Here is a 17,736-nt window from a genome sequence, read left to right on the forward strand (position 1 = left end):
AGTGGGTTCTTGCATAGCGCTCATGTCAGTCAGATTTGACCCTCCTGGCGCTCCCGATTATTACCCTGGCTTTAGCACAGCTGCCATACGGCGCTCTAGCATTTCAAGGACTAAATTCCTACCAGGTACCCATTTACTTCACCTGGGTGGAGTGTGGCAAATGTAGATCAATGTCTTGCCAAAGGACATTAGTGCGGCGGCGGGACTCGAACAGAAGTGAAAGTACAGACACAAGATGGAAAGTGCGTTCCATATTTTGGTGCAGTACTGATAAAAACATTGCTTCTCTTGATTATGAGTAGGCACGTGGAGAAAAGGGAGTGCGCAGCCATTAGCAGAGCAGAGTTTGTATTGTGGTTCTTACAGCGATCACTGGTTATTAAGATTTGTTTAAGGGTATGATAAGAGTGGCATATTTCATTTCGATAATAATGATTCAACTTTTGGCGCAAAGGTGTCTTAAAACTCAGACCTTGTTTCTACATTTCCGCGTCCATTTTTTGTACATATTTCATCCCAAAGGAAAAATCAATTGCCTATCTGACCTTTGTTTTCTTGAAGGGCCAGATCAAAGTATGTCAGACAACGATATTTTTTCAGAGATTGTTTTTACTTCTAAGTCCATGATTTTGGGGAAAAATTCGGACAAAACGAGCTAGATTTAGTTTGTTTAATTAGTTTGATTTATTTATCAACAGTTTTACAAATGAAGTAGCTGATTTCTCAATTGTCATTAATTTGCATTTCAAAATTTTTTTTTTACCTGACTTTCCTGTTAATCGCCAACATTTTATAGAAAAATCTGACAAAATGAAAATGATTTTCTCATCACGTTCATTCCAATGATTGTCATTGAAACTCAATTTACACAGATATCGACGAATGTGCCAGCGATCCCTGTTCGAATGGAGGAGTGTGTACCGATTTAGTTAACAGCTTCACCTGTTACTGTGCCGATGGCTATGATGGGATTACGTGTGATTCAGGTAAGCTTTATATAAAGTCGAAGCAGATTACATTCCTAGTATATCAATACACTTTTTAAGTAAAGCGAAATCCAAAAAATATTGCATGTTGCTCATTGAGAAATAAAACATAAAGATTGAAAAGGGGGAAAAAAAACTAGTCTTTGGAGAAGAAAATCTTTGGAATTTTTCTTAATTTAGAGTCAACTGAAGTGTAAGTAGAGACATAAGCTGGAAAGGGTGTTTTATATTTCGGCGCGTTTTTAATAAAAACATTGCTTCTCTTGATTATGAGTAGGCACGTGGAGAAAAGGGAGTGCGCAGCCATTAGCAGAGCAGAGTTTGTATTGTGGTTCTTACAGCGATCACTGGTTATTAAGATTTGTTTTAGGGTATGATAAGAGTGGCATATTTCATTTCGATAATAGTGATTCAACTTTTGGCGCAAAGGTGTCTTAAAACTCAGACCTTGTTTCTACATTTCCGCGTCCATTTTTTTTTGTACATATTTCATCCCAAAGGAAAGATCAATTGCCTATCTGACCTTTGTTTTCTTGAAGGGCCAGATCAAAGTATGTCAGACAACGATATTTTTTTCAGAGATTGTTTTTACTTCTAAGTCCATGATTTTGGGGAAAAATTCGGACAAAACGAGCTAAATTTAGTTTGTTTAATTAATTTGATTTATTTATCAACAGTTTTACAAATGAAGTAGCTGATTTCTCAATTGTCATTAATTTGCATTTCAAATTTTTTTTTTTACCTGACTTTCCTGTTAATCGCCAACATTTTATAGAAAAATCTGACAAAATGAAAATGATTTTCTCATCACGTTCATTCCAATGATTGTCATTGAAACTCAATTTACACAGATATCGACGAATGTGCCAGCGATCCCTGTTCGAATGGAGGAGTGTGTACCGATTTAGTTAACAGCTTCACCTGTTACTGTGCCGATGGCTATGATGGGATTACGTGTGATTCAGGTAAGCTTTATATAAAGTCGAAGCAGATTACATTCCTAGTATATCAATACACTTTTTAAGTAAAGCGAAATCCAAAAAATATTGCATGTTGCTCATTGAGAAATAAAACATAAAGATTGAAAAGGGGGAAAAAAAACTAGTCTTTGGAGAAGAAAATCTTTGGAATTTTTCTTAATTTAGAGTCAACTGAAGTGTAAGTAGAGACATAAGCTGGAAAGGGTGTTTTATATTTCGGCGCGTTTTTAATAAAAACATTGCTTCTCTTGATTATGAGTAGGCACGTGGAGAAAAGGGAGTGCGCAGCCATTAGCAGAGCAGAGTTTGTATTGTGGTTCTTACAGCGATCACTGGTTATTAAGATTTGTTTTAGGGTATGATAAGAGTGGCATATTTCATTTCGATAATAGTGATTCAACTTTTGGCGCAAAGGTGTCTTAAAACTCAGACCTTGTTTCTACATTTCCGCGTCCATTTTTTTGTACATATTTCATCCTAAAGGAAAGATCAATTGCCTATCTGACCTTTGTTTTCTTGAAGGGCCAGATCAAAGTATGTCAGACAACGATATTTTTTTCAGAGATTGTTTTTACTTCTAAGTCCATGATTTTGGGGAAAAATTCGGACAAAACGAGCTAGATTTAGTTTGTTTAATTAATTTGATTTATTTATCAACAGTTTTACAAATGAAGTAGCTGATTTCTCAATTGTCATTAATTTGCATTTCAAAATTTTTTTTTTACCTGACTTTCCTGTTAATCGCCAACATTTTATAGAAAAATCTGACAAAATGAAAATGATTTTCTCATCACGTTCATTCCAATGATTGTCATTGAAACTCAATTTACACAGATATCGACGAATGTGCCAGCGATCCCTGTTCGAATGGAGGAGTGTGTACCGATTTAGTTAACAGCTTCACCTGTTACTGTGCCGATGGCTATGATGGGATTACGTGTGATTCAGGTAAGCTTTATATAAAGTCGAAGCAGATTACATTCCTAGTATATCAATACACTTTTTAAGTAAAGCGAAATCCAAAAAATATTGCATGTTGCTCATTGAGAAATAAAACATAAAGATTGAAAAGGGGGAAAAAAAACTAGTCTTTGGAGAAGAAAATCTTTGGAATTTTTCTTAATTTAGAGTCAACTGAAGTGTAAGTAGAGACATAAGCTGGAAAGGGTGTTTTATATTTCGGCGCGTTTTTAATAAAAACATTGCTTCTCTTGATTATGAGTAGGCACGTGGAGAAAAGGGAGTGCGCAGCCATTAGGAGAGCAGAGTTTGTATTGTGGTTCTTACAGCGATCACTGGTTATTAAGATTTGTTTTAGGGTATGATAAGAGTGGCATATTTCATTTCGATAATAGTGATTCAACTTTTGGCGCAAAGGTGTCTTAAAACTCAGACCTTGTTTCTACATTTCCGCGTCCATTTTTTTGTACATATTTCATCCCAAAGGAAAGATCAATTGCCTATCTGACCTTTGTTTTCTTGAAGGGCCAGATCAAAGTATGTCAGACAACGATATTTTTTTCAGAGATTGTTTTTACTTCTAAGTCCATGATTTTGGTGAAAAATTCGGACAAAACGAGCTAGATTTAGTTTGTTTAATTAATTTGATTTATTTATCAACAGTTTTACAAATGAAGTAGCTGATTTCTCAATTGTCATTAATTTGCATTTAAAAAAAAAAAATTTACCTGACTTTCCTGTTAATCGCCAACATTTTATAGAAAAATCTGACAAAATGAAAATGATTTTCTCATCACGTTCATTCCAATGACTGTCATTGAAACTCAATTTACACAGATATCGACGAATGTGCCAGCGATCCCTGTTCGAATGGAGGAGTGTGTACCGATTTAGTTAACAGCTTCACCTGTTACTGTGCCGATGGCTATGATGGGATTACGTGTGATTCAGGTAAGCTTTATATAAAGTCGAAGCAGATTACATTCCTAGTATATCAATACACTTTTTAAGTAAAGCGAAATCCAAAAAATATTGCATGTTGCTCATTGAGAAATAAAACATAAAGATTGAAAAGGGGGGAAAAAAACTAGTCTTTGGAGAAGAAAATCTTTGGAATTTTTCTTAATTTAGAGTCAACTGAAGTGTAAGTAGAGACATAAGCTGGAAAGGGTGTTTTATATTTCGGCGCGTTTTTAATAAAAACATTGCTTCTCTTGATTATGAGTAGGCACGTGGAGAAAAGGGAGTGCGCAGCCATTAGCAGAGCAGAGTTTGTATTGTGGTTCTTACAGCGATCACTGGTTATTAAGATTTGTTTTAGGGTATGATAAGAGTGGCATATTTCATTTCGAAAATAGTGATTCAACTTTTGGCGCAAAGGTGTCTTAAAACTCAGACCTTGTTTCTACATTTCCGCGTCCATTTTTTTGTACATATTTCATCCCAAAGGAAAGATCAATTGCCTATCTGACCTTTGTTTTCTTGAAGGGCCAGATCAAAGTATGTCAGACAACGATATTTTTTTCAGAGATTGTTTTTACTTCTAAGTCCATGATTTTGGTGAAAAATTCGGACAAAACGAGCTAGATTTAGTTTGTTTAATTAATTTGATTTATTTATCAACAGTTTTACAAATGAAGTAGCTGATTTCTCAATTGTCATTAATTTGCATTTAAAAAAAAAAAATTTACCTGACTTTCCTGTTAATCGCCAACATTTTATAGAAAAATCTGACAAAATGAAAATGATTTTCTCATCACGTTCATTCCAATGACTGTCATTGAAACTCAATTTACACAGATATCGACGAATGTGCCAGCGATCCCTGTTCGAATGGAGGAGTGTGTACCGATTTAGTTAACAGCTTCACCTGTTACTGTGCCGATGGCTATGACGGGATTACGTGTGATTCAGGTAAGCTTTATATAAAGTCGAAGCAGATTACATTCCTAGTATATCAATACACTTTTTAAGTAAAGCGAAATCCAAAAAATATTGCATGTTGCTCATTGAGAAATAAAACATAAAGATTGAAAAGGGGGAAAAAAAACTAGTCTTTGGAGAAGAAAATCTTTGGAATTTTTCTTAATTTAGAGTCAACTGAAGTGTAAGTAGAGACATAAGCTGGAAAGGGTGTTTTATATTTCGGCGCGTTTTTAATAAAAACATTGCTTCTCTTGATTATGAGTAGGCACGTGGAGAAAAGGGAGTGCGCAGCCATTAGGAGAGCAGAGTTTGTATTGTGGTTCTTACAGCGATCACTGGTTATTAAGATTTGTTTTAGGGTATGATAAGAGTGGCATATTTCATTTCGATAATAGTGATTCAACTTTTGGCGCAAAGGTGTCTTAAAACTCAGACCTTGTTTCTACATTTCCGCGTCCATTTTTTTGTACATATTTCATCCCAAAGGAAAGATCAATTGCCTATCTGACCTTTGTTTTCTTGAAGGGCCAGATCAAAGTATGTCAGACAACGATATTTTTTTCAGAGATTTTTTTTACTTCTAAGTCCATGATTTTGGGGAAAAATTCGGACAAAACGAGCTAGATTTAGTTTGTTTAATTAATTTGATTTATTTATCAACAGTTTTACAAATGAAGTAGCTGATTTCTCAATTGTCATTAATTTGCATTTAAATTTTTTTTTTTTACCTGACTTTCCTGTTAATCGCCAACATTTTATAGAAAAATCTGACAAAATGAAAATGATTTTCTCATCACGTTCATTCCAATGACTGTCATTGAAACTCAATTTACACAGATATCGACGAATGTGCCAGCGATCCCTGTTCGAATGGAGGAGTGTGTACCGATTTAGTTAACAGCTTCACCTGTTACTGTGCCGATGGCTATGATGGGATTACGTGTGATTCAGGTAAGCTTTATATAAAGTCGAAGCAGATTACATTCCTAGTATATCAATACACTTTTTAAGTAAAGCGAAATCCAAAAAATATTGCATGTTGCTCATTGAGAAATAAAACATAAAGATTGAAAAGGGGGAAAAAAAACTAGTCTTTGGAGAAGAAAATCTTTGGAATTTTTCTTAATTTAGAGTCAACTGAAGTGTAAGTAGAGACATAAGCTGGAAAGGGTGTTTTATATTTCGGCGCGTTTTTAATAAAAACATTGCTTCTCTTGATTATGAGTAGGCACGTGGAGAAAAGGGAGTGCGCAGCCATTAGGAGAGCAGAGTTTGTATTGTGGTTCTTACAGCGATCACTGGTTATTAAGATTTGTTTTAGGGTATGATAAGAGTGGCATATTTCATTTCGATAATAGTGATTCAACTTTTGGCGCAAAGGTGTCTTAAAACTCAGACCTTGTTTCTACATTTCCGCGTCCATTTTTTTGTACATATTTCATCCCAAAGGAAAGATCAATTGCCTATCTGACCTTTGTTTTCTTGAAGGGCCAGATCAAAGTATGTCAGACAACGATATTTTTTTCAGAGATTGTTTTTACTTCTAAGTCCATGATTTTGGTGAAAAATTCGGACAAAACGAGCTAGATTTAGTTTGTTTAATTAATTTGATTTATTTATCAACAGTTTTACAAATGAAGTAGCTGATTTCTCAATTGTCATTAATTTGCATTTAAAAAAAAAAAAATTACCTGACTTTCCTGTTAATCGCCAACATTTTATAGAAAAATCTGACAAAATGAAAATGATTTTCTCATCACGTTCATTCCAATGACTGTCATTGAAACTCAATTTACACAGATATCGACGAATGTGCCAGCGATCCCTGTTCGAATGGAGGAGTGTGTACCGATTTAGTTAACAGCTTCACCTGTTACTGTGCCGATGGCTATGATGGGATTACGTGTGATTCAGGTAAGCTTTATATAAAGTCGAAGCAGATTACATTCCTAGTATATCAATACACTTTTTAAGTAAAGCGAAATCCAAAAAATATTGCATGTTGCTCATTGAGAAATAAAACATAAAGATTGAAAAGGGGGGAAAAAACTAGTCTTTGGAGTAGAAAATCTTTGGAATTTTTCTTAATTTAGAGTCAACTGAAGTGTAAGTAGAGACATAAGCTGGAAAGGGTGTTTTATATTTCGGCGCGTTTTTAATAAAAACATTGCTTCTCTTGATTATGAGTAGGCACGTGGAGAAAAGGGAGTGCGCAGCCATTAGCAGAGCAGAGTTTGTATTGTGGTTCTTACAGCGATCACTGGTTATTAAGATTTGTTTTAGGGTATGATAAGAGTGGCATATTTCATTTCGATAATAGTGATTCAACTTTTGGCGCAAAGGTGTCTTAAAACTCAGACCTTGTTTCTACATTTCCGCGTCCATTTTTTTGTACATATTTCATCCCAAAGGAAAGATCAATTGCCTATCTGACCTTTGTTTTCTTGAAGGGCCAGATCAAAGTATGTCAGACAACGATATTTTTTTCAGAGATTGTTTTTACTTCTAAGTCCATGATTTTGGTGAAAAATTCGGACAAAACGAGCTAGATTTAGTTTGTTTAATTAATTTGATTTATTTATCAACAGTTTTACAAATGAAGTAGCTGATTTCTCAATTGTCATTAATTTGCATTTAAAAAAAATTTTTTTACCTGACTTTCCTGTTAATCGCCAACATTTTATAGAAAAATCTGACAAAATGAAAATGATTTTCTCATCACGTTCATTCCAATGACTGTCATTGAAACTCAATTTACACAGATATCGACGAATGTGCCAGCGATCCCTGTTCGAATGGAGGAGTGTGTACCGATTTAGTTAACAGCTTCACCTGTTACTGTGCCGATGGCTATGATGGGATTACGTGTGATTCAGGTAAGCTTTATATAAAGTCGAAGCAGATTACATTCCTAGTATATCAATACACTTTTTAAGTAAAGCGAAATCCAAAAAATATTGCATGTTGCTCATTGAAAAAATAAAACATAAAGATTGAAAAGGGGGAAAAAAAACTAGTCTTTGGAGAAGAAAATCTTTGGAATTTTTCTTAATTTAGAGTCAACTGAAGTGTAAGTAGAGACATAAGCTGGAAAGGGTGTTTTATATTTATATTCCTATGTCAATACACTTTTTTAAGTAACGCAAAATTCCCCGAAATATTGCATGTTGTTCATTGAGAAATAATACATAAAGATTGAAGAAGAAAAAAAAAAGAAATATCTAGTCATTGGAGAGGAAACTCTCATTTCACCTCCAAAGGAAAGATCAACTGCCTATGTAGTTTTATTTTCTTAAAGGGTCACATATATGTTTGTCAGACAACGATAATTGTTTTGGAGATTTATTCTACTTCTAAGTCCATGATTTTGGAAAAAAGTTCAGAAAAAACAAGATAGATTTAGTTTCTTTACTTTATTTGATTTATTTATCAATAGTTGTACATATCAATAGTTTTACATATAAAGTAGTTGCTTTCTCATTTACCATTAATTCGCATTAGAACAAAAATTGTTTTTTTCTGTTAATTGCCAAAATGTAATAGAAAAACCTGACAAAATGAAAATGATTTTCTCATCACATTCATTCGAATGATTGTCATGGAAACTCAATTTACACAGATATCGACGAATGTGCCAGCAATCCCTGTTTGAATGGAGGAGTGTGTACCGATTTAGTTAACAGCTTCACCTGTTACTGTGCCGATGGCTATGATGGGATTACGTGTGATTCAGGTAAGCTTTATATAAAGTCGAAGCAGATTACATTCCTAGTATATCAATACACTTTTTAAGTAAAGCGAAATCCAAAAAATATTGCATGTTGCTCATTGAGCAATAAAACATAAAGATTGAAAAGGGGGGGGGGGAAATCTTGTCTTTGGAGAAGAAAATCTTTGGAATTTTTCTTAATTTAGAGTCAACTGAAGTGTAAGTAGAGACATAAGCTGGAAAGGGTGTTTTATATTTCGGCGCGGTTTTAATAAAAACATTGCTTCTCTTGATTATGAGTAGGCACGTGGAGAAAAGGGAGTGCGCAGCCATTAGCAGAGCAGAGTTTGTATTGTGGTTCTTACAGCGATCACTGGTTATTAAGATTTGTTTTAGGGTATGATAAGAGTGGCATATTTCATTTCGATAATAGTGATTCAACATTTGGCGCTAAGGTGTCTTAAAACTCAGACCTTGTTTCTACATTTCCGCGTCCATTTTTTGTACATATTTCATCCCAAAGGAAAGATCATTTGCCTATCTGACCTTTGTTTTCTTGAAGGGCCAGATCAAAGTATGTCAGACAACGATATTTTTTTCAGAGATTGTTTTTACTTCTAAGTCCATGATTTTGGGGAAAAATTCGGACAAAACGAGCTAGATTTAGTTTGTTTAATTAATTTGATTTATTTATCAACAGTTTTACAAATGAAGTAGTTTATTTCTCAATTGTCATTAATTTGCATTTAAATATTTTTTTTTTACCTGACTTTCCTGTTAATCGCCAACATTTTATAGAAAAATCTGACAAAATGAAAATGATTTTCTCATCACATTCATTCGAATGATTGTCATGGAAACTCAATTTACACAGATATCGACGAATGTGCCAGCAATCCCTGTTTGAATGGAGGAGTGTGTTCCGATTTAGTTAACAGCTTCACCTGTTACTGTGCCGATGGCTATGATGGGATTACGTGTGATTCAGGTAAGCTTTATATAAAGTCGAAGCAGATTACATTCCTAGTATATCAAAACACTTTTTAAGTAAAGCGAAATCCAAAAAATATTGCATGTTGCTCATTGAGAAACAAAACATAAAGATTGAAAAGGGGAAAAAAATCTAGTCTTTGGAGAAGAAAATCTTTGGAATTTTTCTTAATTTAGAGTCAACTGAAGTGAAAGTAGAGACATAAGCTGGAAAGGGTGTTTTATATTTCGGCGCGGTTTTAATAAAAACATTGCTTCTCTTGATTATGAGTAGGCACGTGGAGAAAAGGGAGTGCGCAGCCATTAGCAGAGCAGAGTTTGTATTGTGGTTCTTACAGCGATCACTGGTTATTAAGATTTGTTTTAGGGTATGATAAGAGTGGCATATTTCATTTCGATAATAACGATTCAACTTTTGGCGCAAAGGTGTCTTAAAACTCAGAACTTGTTACTACATTTCCGCGTCCACTTTATTTATATATTTCACCCTAAAAGGAAAGATTAATTGTCTATTTTACCTTTTTTTTTCAAGGGCCACATCAAAGTTTGTCAGAAAACGATAAATGTTTTTGAGATTTATTCTACTTCTAAGTCCATGATTTTGGAAATAAGTTAAGACAAAACAAGATAGATTTAGTATGTTTACTTCATTTGATTAATTTATCAATAGTTTTACAAATGAAGAAGTTCAATCTCAAATTGTCATGAATTTGCATTTAGGAGAAAAAACCTGATTTTCCTGCTAATCGCCAACATTCAAAGAAAAATCTAAAAATGTGGCAGTGATTTTCTTCTCACGTTCATTCCAATGATTGTCATATATAGTGCATTTTGATCATTGAGAAATTATACATGAAGATTGAGGAAAAAAGATAGAAATATCTACCCAATAAACAGAACACTAAAAAGTAACCTCTTTTGGGAGTGTATTTTAAGTGATTTTAAAGTATAGTGCCTTTTGAACTAGATTTAAACGTTATCGACACGTGCCTTCATTTAAACAAAAAAAGGTACTCCTGTTCACGTTTACATCTAACCTAAAAACCACCAGTTTATCACGCGACTGGAGTAACGTGATTCCATTTACCTCTGTAAATCAAGTGTTTATGACCAAATAACCACTTGACCAAGCAACGAGTTTTTTGTCCGTTAACCGATGGTGGTGATAAATACGTAATTATTTGGTCTTGTAAGCACCTTTATCGATTGGTTTCACAGGTTAACCAAGGTAGTGGTAATAATCACGTTACTTACACCGGCTAATCGTCTTATTGTACTGTCCGTGAATCTCTGGTTATATTAAATTAGTAATTCTGAGGTGTCTTACACACCTCTTTAAATGGTTTCAAAGTTACCATAAATTTCTTGGTTATGATCACGTGGCTCAAGCTGATTACTAATCTAAGCTGTGAATACGTGATATGTAGGTGTGGAAATTATTAATTATGAATTGTTTTAAAACACCTTTTTAAATGGTAGTTAAAGTTGCCATAAGTTCCGCGGTGATGATCTCGTGACTCAAACGGATTATTAATCTAAGCTGGGCATACGTGACTTTTAGGTGTGAAAAATTAGTAATTATTAGGTATCTTAAAACACCTTTTTAAATGGTTTCAAAGTTACCATAACTTTCCTGGTGATGATCACGTAGTTAAAACTGATTACTAATCTAAGCTGTGAATCCGTGATATTTAGGTGTGAAAAATTAGTAATTATTAGGTGTCTTAAAAACACCTATTTAAATGGTAGTCAAAGTTGCCAGCAGTTACGCGGTGATGATCTCGTGACTCAAACGGAATATTGATCTTAGCTGGGCATACGTGACTTTTAGGTGTGAAAAATTAGTCATTATTAGGTGTCTTAAAACACCTATTTAAATAGTAGTCAAAGTTGCCATAAGTTCCGCGGTGATGATCTCGTGACTCAAACGGATTATTAATCTAACCTAGGCATACGTGACTTTTAGGTGTGAAAAATTAGTAATTATTAGGTGTCTTAAAACACCTATTTAAATGGTAGTCAACGTTGTCAGCAGTTCCGCGGTGATGATCTCATGACTCAAACGGATTATTAATATAAGCTGGGTATTCCGTGTTTTCCAGGTGTGAAAATGAGTTATTTTTGGGTGTCTTGATGGTTTCACAGTTACCATTTAAGTTCCGTGGTGATAATCCCGTGACTGTTGGCATATTTCGAGTTGAACCAGCTGACACTAATTAATTTGCATATTGAATATGGGGTGCGTGCAGATCTATGTATTTTAAACAATTTATCTGAATTTACAGCATATTTCTTAATTACTGATGATTTAGTTATATGCAATTCATTTCGAAAATACTTCAAATATGAATTATCAGTTATTAGGACATTTCGCTACTTCGTATAAATTACATTTAGTTAAACATGAATAAGGGAAACATTAACTATGAACTAAAATAATTTCAATAAAGTACAAGTATACGAAAAACTTTCGATTAATTCAAGTATGTAAGTCTACTTATTACCAATGCCTTTACATTGGAAGTACAGACAAAACGGTATTGAAGTATTGTTGCTGTTCAACTGGTTGGAAGTTTTACCAAATGGTTCTTGGCTCAGCTAGACCAGTTGAATTATAACTGGCCTGGATCAACTGGATCATTTAGCCCATTTCAATTTCCAGGGTTACCAGTTGGCATTAACTGGTTCATCAACTGGACCAGTTGCAACAAGCTTTCTCTTCTGGGATGTTTGCACCCCCCCCCCCCATCCCCCTCTAATCCCAAACTGCTTCCGGCGCGCCTGGACGTAATTATGGAAGATCCAAGACATGATGATCAGAAACGGGATGAGAACGTCATTATTTTGGTTAATTTATTGTGTAACATTTGCGTAATTATTGGGTTGAACGCGGGTTACAGTAAAATACTTCCTCTTCGACGTAAATTTCAAGTGAATGAAGAACATGATTCATCTCAAGTCAGCCTCGAAATATTCACGTGAATTTCACGCAGATATTTTGACTAAAACTATCACTAACGTGTTTCTGTGACGCGATAATTTCGTTTATGAAGATGTAATTTCATAACCAAACAAACACGGGAGTATTAGGTTTACAACCCATGGTCTCCAAAGTAGGGATAATCACGTTATTATAATGGTGATATTGCAGTGACAATTGCGTGATTTAATGTACGTGTGTTTTAAGTTACCTAGTGCAATAAACGTATTAACACATTTACGTAAATGTCAGGTGTTTGAAGAACGTAACTCTCCTCAAGTCGATACTTTGATATTGACATGATTTTCACGTGATTTTGTTTATTGGGTAGTTATTGGAGAGTTAAATCTTTGAAGTATTTCTTAATTTAGAGTCAACGGAAGTGATAGTAGAGACACAAGATGGAAAAGGTCCTAGTCGCTTGTATTCCATTCATTGTTTTTCACCTGACGACTGAACATTAATATTCTTATTACAAAATAGAGAACACATTAAAAGAGATATTTAGTACATTTACTTCAATTAAGTTATGTATTGATAGTTTACGAAGGAGGCTAATGATTCCTTAACTGTCATTATTAAATATGCCAGTTTTTACTTAATTTTCCTATCATCCGTCAAAAAAAGATAAATCTGTCAAAAGGGAAATGATTTTTCTAGTCGCTTTTATTCCATTCATTGTATTTGGAACTTAATTTGCATAGATATCGACGAATGTGCTTCTAGTGCGTGTACGGCTAATGAAGATTGTACTGATGGAGTGAATATGTATACTTGTGCCTGCTCTGCTGGTTATGCTGGGACTCCGTGCACAGGTAAGCTATCAAAATAAAGCAGATTACATACAAACACCTATTACATGAAGCAAATGCTCCTTTCTCATCAGGATATTATAGATACCCAGGCTTTCATGCTTTGTATCAGAGTCAAATTCAACTTACGCATGGCATCTCCACTCGATCTGCAGTGAAATGTCACAATGTTAATTTAGTTTAATGACCTTTTTTAGCTTGTTCCCAGCGACTTCTACTTGCTAACTAGTTTCGAATATAAAACTATCAGTGAAACAAATGTTCAAGTAGTCGACTGTTTTCTATGTTTCGATGTTCAATGATATTGTAATACATACCAAGTATTTTTTATTTAGTCACAAAACACTGTGTTGATGTTGTCCAAAACACTGTGTTCCTTCACAATATCCAGACTAGAATATAGTTTAGTTTTTCACTTGGCGATTGAACATTAATATTCCTATTACAAAATAGAGAACTCATTAAACACGAAAAGAGATATATAGTTTATTTACTTCATTTTAGTTATTTATTGATAGTTCTACGAAGGAGGTTATTCGTTTCTTAACTGTCATGATTTAAAATGCCAGTTATGACTTAATTTTCCTATTATTCGCTTTTTCTTTGAGGGCCACATTAAGAATTGTCAGACAACGATAACTGTTTTGGACAATTTTACTACTTCTAAGTCCATGATTTACAAAACAATTTGGAAAATACAGGGAAGATTTAGATTATTCACTTTATTTTATTTATTTATCAACATTTATGCAAATAAAGTTGACATTAATTTGTCATAATTTTGCATTTAAAAAAAAAAAAAATTTACTTGATTTTCCTTTTAATCGCCAAAACTTTTTAGAAAAATCTGACAAAACTTAAATGATTTTTTTTTCTCGCCACGTTCATTTCAATGATTACTATTCAAACTCAATGTATACAGATATCGACGAATGTAACCATAATGCCTGTCTGAATGGAGGAGCGTGTACTAATTTCCCTGGCAGCTTCCACTGTGAATGTGTTGCTGGCTATGATGGGATTACGTGTGATTCAGGTAAGCTTTATATAAATTCGAAGCAGATTACATTCCTATGTCAATAAACTTTTTTAAGTAACGCAAAATCCCCCAAAATATTGCATGTTGTTCATTGAGAAATAATACATAAAGATTGAAGAAGAAAAAACTAAAATATCTAGTCATTGGAGATGAAACTCTCATTTCACCTCCAAAGGAAAGATCAACTGCCTATGTAGTTTTATTTTCTTAAAGGGTCACATATATGTTTGTCAGACAACGATAATTGTTTTGGAGATATATTCTACTTCTAAGTCCATGATTTTGGAAAAAAGTTCACACAAAACAAGATATTTTTAGTTTGTTTACCTCATTTGATTTATTTATCAATAGTTTTACATATGAAGTAGTTGCTTTCTCAATTGTCATTAATTTGCATTTAAAAAAAAAGATTTTATTTGTTTTTTCTGATAATCGCCAAAATTTAATAGAAAAATCTGACATAATGGAAATGATTTTCTCGTCGTGTTCATTCCAATGATTGTCATTGAAACTCAATTTACACAGATATCGACGAATGTGCCAGCAATCCCTGTTTGAATGGAGGAACGTGTTACGATTTAGTTGACAGATTCACCTGTGACTGTGTTGGTGGCTATGATGGAATTACGTGTGATTTAGGTGAGCTCTATATCAAATCGAAGCAGATTACATACCTATATCAATTAACTTTTTAAAATAAAGCAAAATCCCCAAAACAATTCATGTTGCTCATTGAGAAGTTAAACATAAAGTATTTCTAAATATAGAGTCAACAGAAGTGAAGTACAGACACAGAAGTGTGTTTCACATTATGGAGCAGTACTGAGAAAAAAAATGCTTCTCTTACCCTCTTACCCCTAACCTCCCCCTCTTCCTCCCGTATACTTGATGGTATGGATAGGGAAAGCTTTTCGAATTGGTCGGTCGAGATCGATTAGTGTAAATTTGGTTTTTAATCAAAAGACATTTTCTTTTCTCTTTGTAGATTTCTGTTCTAGTGACGATCAGTGTCTGAATGGAGGTACCTGTAATGCCGATGTATGTTCATGTCTCGAGGGATTCACTGGAGCTCACTGTAATACAAGTATGTTAGTGCTATTTTTGATCTTCTTTTTTAATTTTATAATAATTTGCTTTAAAGAATTTCAGTGTTTACTTGTTAATAGCAAGTTCAAGGCCATGATAAACTCATATAGTGATTTCCACCTCTTAATACATTTCAAGATCTTTATTGTAACTACAACCCCCTCCCAAGACATTTAATAACGAAGGTGAAAAAGTCTACCCAATTTCTCATTTGACAATCGTACACCTTTTTACAATTCCAAGCTCTTTTAGGGTTTTCCTTGGTTTATTTCTCAAAACTCTATTCCTTTATCAATACACTATTAAAGTAAAGCAAAAACCCCAAATATATTACATGTTGCTTATTAAGATATTATTTTTGAAGATTCACAACAAACAAAAACCTATCTAGTCATTCGAGAGGAACATCTTTTAAAGCTATTATTTATTTAAGAGTCGATAAAAGTGAAAATAGAGACAAAAGATGGAAAGATGGAATTCCACATTTTGGTGCGCTACTGAGGAAAACATTTCTTCTCTTGATTCTGAGAAGGCATCTTGGGAAACAAGAGTGCATGGCCATTAGTAGAGCAGACTTGCTATTGTGATAGGGTATGATAGAAGTGGCATATTTAATTTCAATAACAGCTATTCAACTTTTGGCGCTAAGGTGTCTTAAATTCAGACCTTGTTATTACATTCCCGCGTAAATTTGGTTTATATATTTAAGCCTCAAAAGAAAGATCAATTGCCTTTTTTACCTTTTTTTTCTTCAAGGACCACATCAAACTTTATCAGAAAACGATAAATGTTTTGGAGATTTTATTCTAATTCTGGGTCCATGATTTTGGAAAAAAATTCAGTCAAAACGAGATAGATTTAGTTTGTTGACGTGAATTGATTTTATTTATCATTAGTTTTACGATAAAGGAGTTGCTTTTTCAATTGTCTTTAATTTGCACTTAAAAAACAATTTTAATTTGATTTCCTGCTAATCGCCGAAATGTTATAGAAAAATCTGACAAAATGAAAATGATTTACTCGTCACGTTCATTCCAATGATTGTCATTGAAACTCAATTTACACAGATATCGACGAATGTGCCAGCAATCCTTGTGTGAATGGAGGAGTGTGTACCGATTTAGTTAACAGCTTCACCTGTTACTGTGCCGATGGCTATGCTGGGATTACGTGTGATTCAGGTAAGATATATATAAAGTCGAAGCAGATTACATTCCTATGTCAATACACTTATTTAAGTAAAGCAAAATCCCCCAAAATATTGCATGTTGTTCATTGAGAAATAATACATAAAGATTGAAGAAGAAAAAAAACTAAAATATCTAGTCATTGGAGATGAAACTCTCATTTCACCCCAAAGGAATGATTAATTGCCTATGTTAGTTTTATTTTCTTCAAGGGCCACATATATGTTTTTCAGACAACAATAATTGTTTTGGAGATTTATTCTACTTCTAAGTCCATGATTTTGGAAATAAGTTCACACAAAACAAGATATTTTTAGTTTGTTTACCTCATTTAATTTATTTATCAATAGTTTTACATATGAAGTAGTTTCTTTCTCAATTGTCATTAATTTGCATTTAAAAAAAAAGATTTTATTTGTTTTTTCTGATAATCGCCAAAAAATGTAATAGAAAAATCTGACATAATGGAAATGATTTTCTCGTCACGTTCAAATGCAATGATTGTCATTGAAACTCAATTTACACAGATATCAACGAATGTGGCAGCAATCCCTGTATGAATGGAGGAGTGTGTTACGATTTAGTTGACAGCTTCACATGTGACTGTGTTGGTGACTATGATGGCATTACGTGTGATTCAGGTGAGCTTTACATAAAGTCAAAGCAGATTACATTCCTATATCAATACACTTTTTAAGTGAAGCAAAATCAAAAAAATATATTACATGTTGCTTATTGAGATATTGTACATAAGGATTCATGAAAAAAGAAAGAAATATCTAGTCATTGGAGGGGAAAATCTTGTTATGTTATTTCCTAATTTAGAGTCAACAGAAGTGAAAGTAGAGACACAAGATGGAAAAGGTGTTTCACATTTTGGTGCAGTACTCAGAAAAACGTTGCTTCTCTTGAATATGAGTAGGGAAAAGGGAGTGCATGGCCATTAGTAGAGCAGAGTTGATATTTTGGTTCCCACAGCGATATCTGTTTATTAAGATTTGTTTTATGGTGTGATAAGGGTGGCATATATCATTTCGATAATAACAATTCAACTTTTGGCACTAAGGTGTCTCAAAACTCA

The 17,736-nt window shown here is 33.7% G+C and overlaps 1 protein-coding gene across 1 annotated transcript; it reads left to right on the forward strand.

The window, feature by feature from the left end:
* The first annotated feature begins 235 nt into the window (after positions 1–235).
* On the forward strand, positions 236–10,774 carry LOC590098 (fibropellin-1-like). Its single transcript, XM_030997160.1, has 12 exons — positions 236–242; positions 873–986; positions 1,838–1,951; positions 2,801–2,914; positions 3,764–3,877; positions 4,727–4,840; positions 5,690–5,803; positions 6,653–6,766; positions 7,615–7,728; positions 8,472–8,585; positions 9,436–9,549; positions 10,770–10,774. Exons 1-12 carry the CDS (start codon positions 236–238, stop codon positions 10,772–10,774), a joined length of 1,152 nt encoding a protein of 383 aa, XP_030853020.1.
* The last annotated feature ends 6,962 nt before the right edge of the window (positions 10,775–17,736 follow it).

This window comes from Strongylocentrotus purpuratus, unplaced genomic scaffold, assembly GCF_000002235.5.
Source record: "Strongylocentrotus purpuratus isolate Spur 01 unplaced genomic scaffold, Spur_5.0 spur5_scaffold_4, whole genome shotgun sequence".
NCBI lineage: Eukaryota > Metazoa > Echinodermata > Echinoidea > Camarodonta > Strongylocentrotidae > Strongylocentrotus > Strongylocentrotus purpuratus.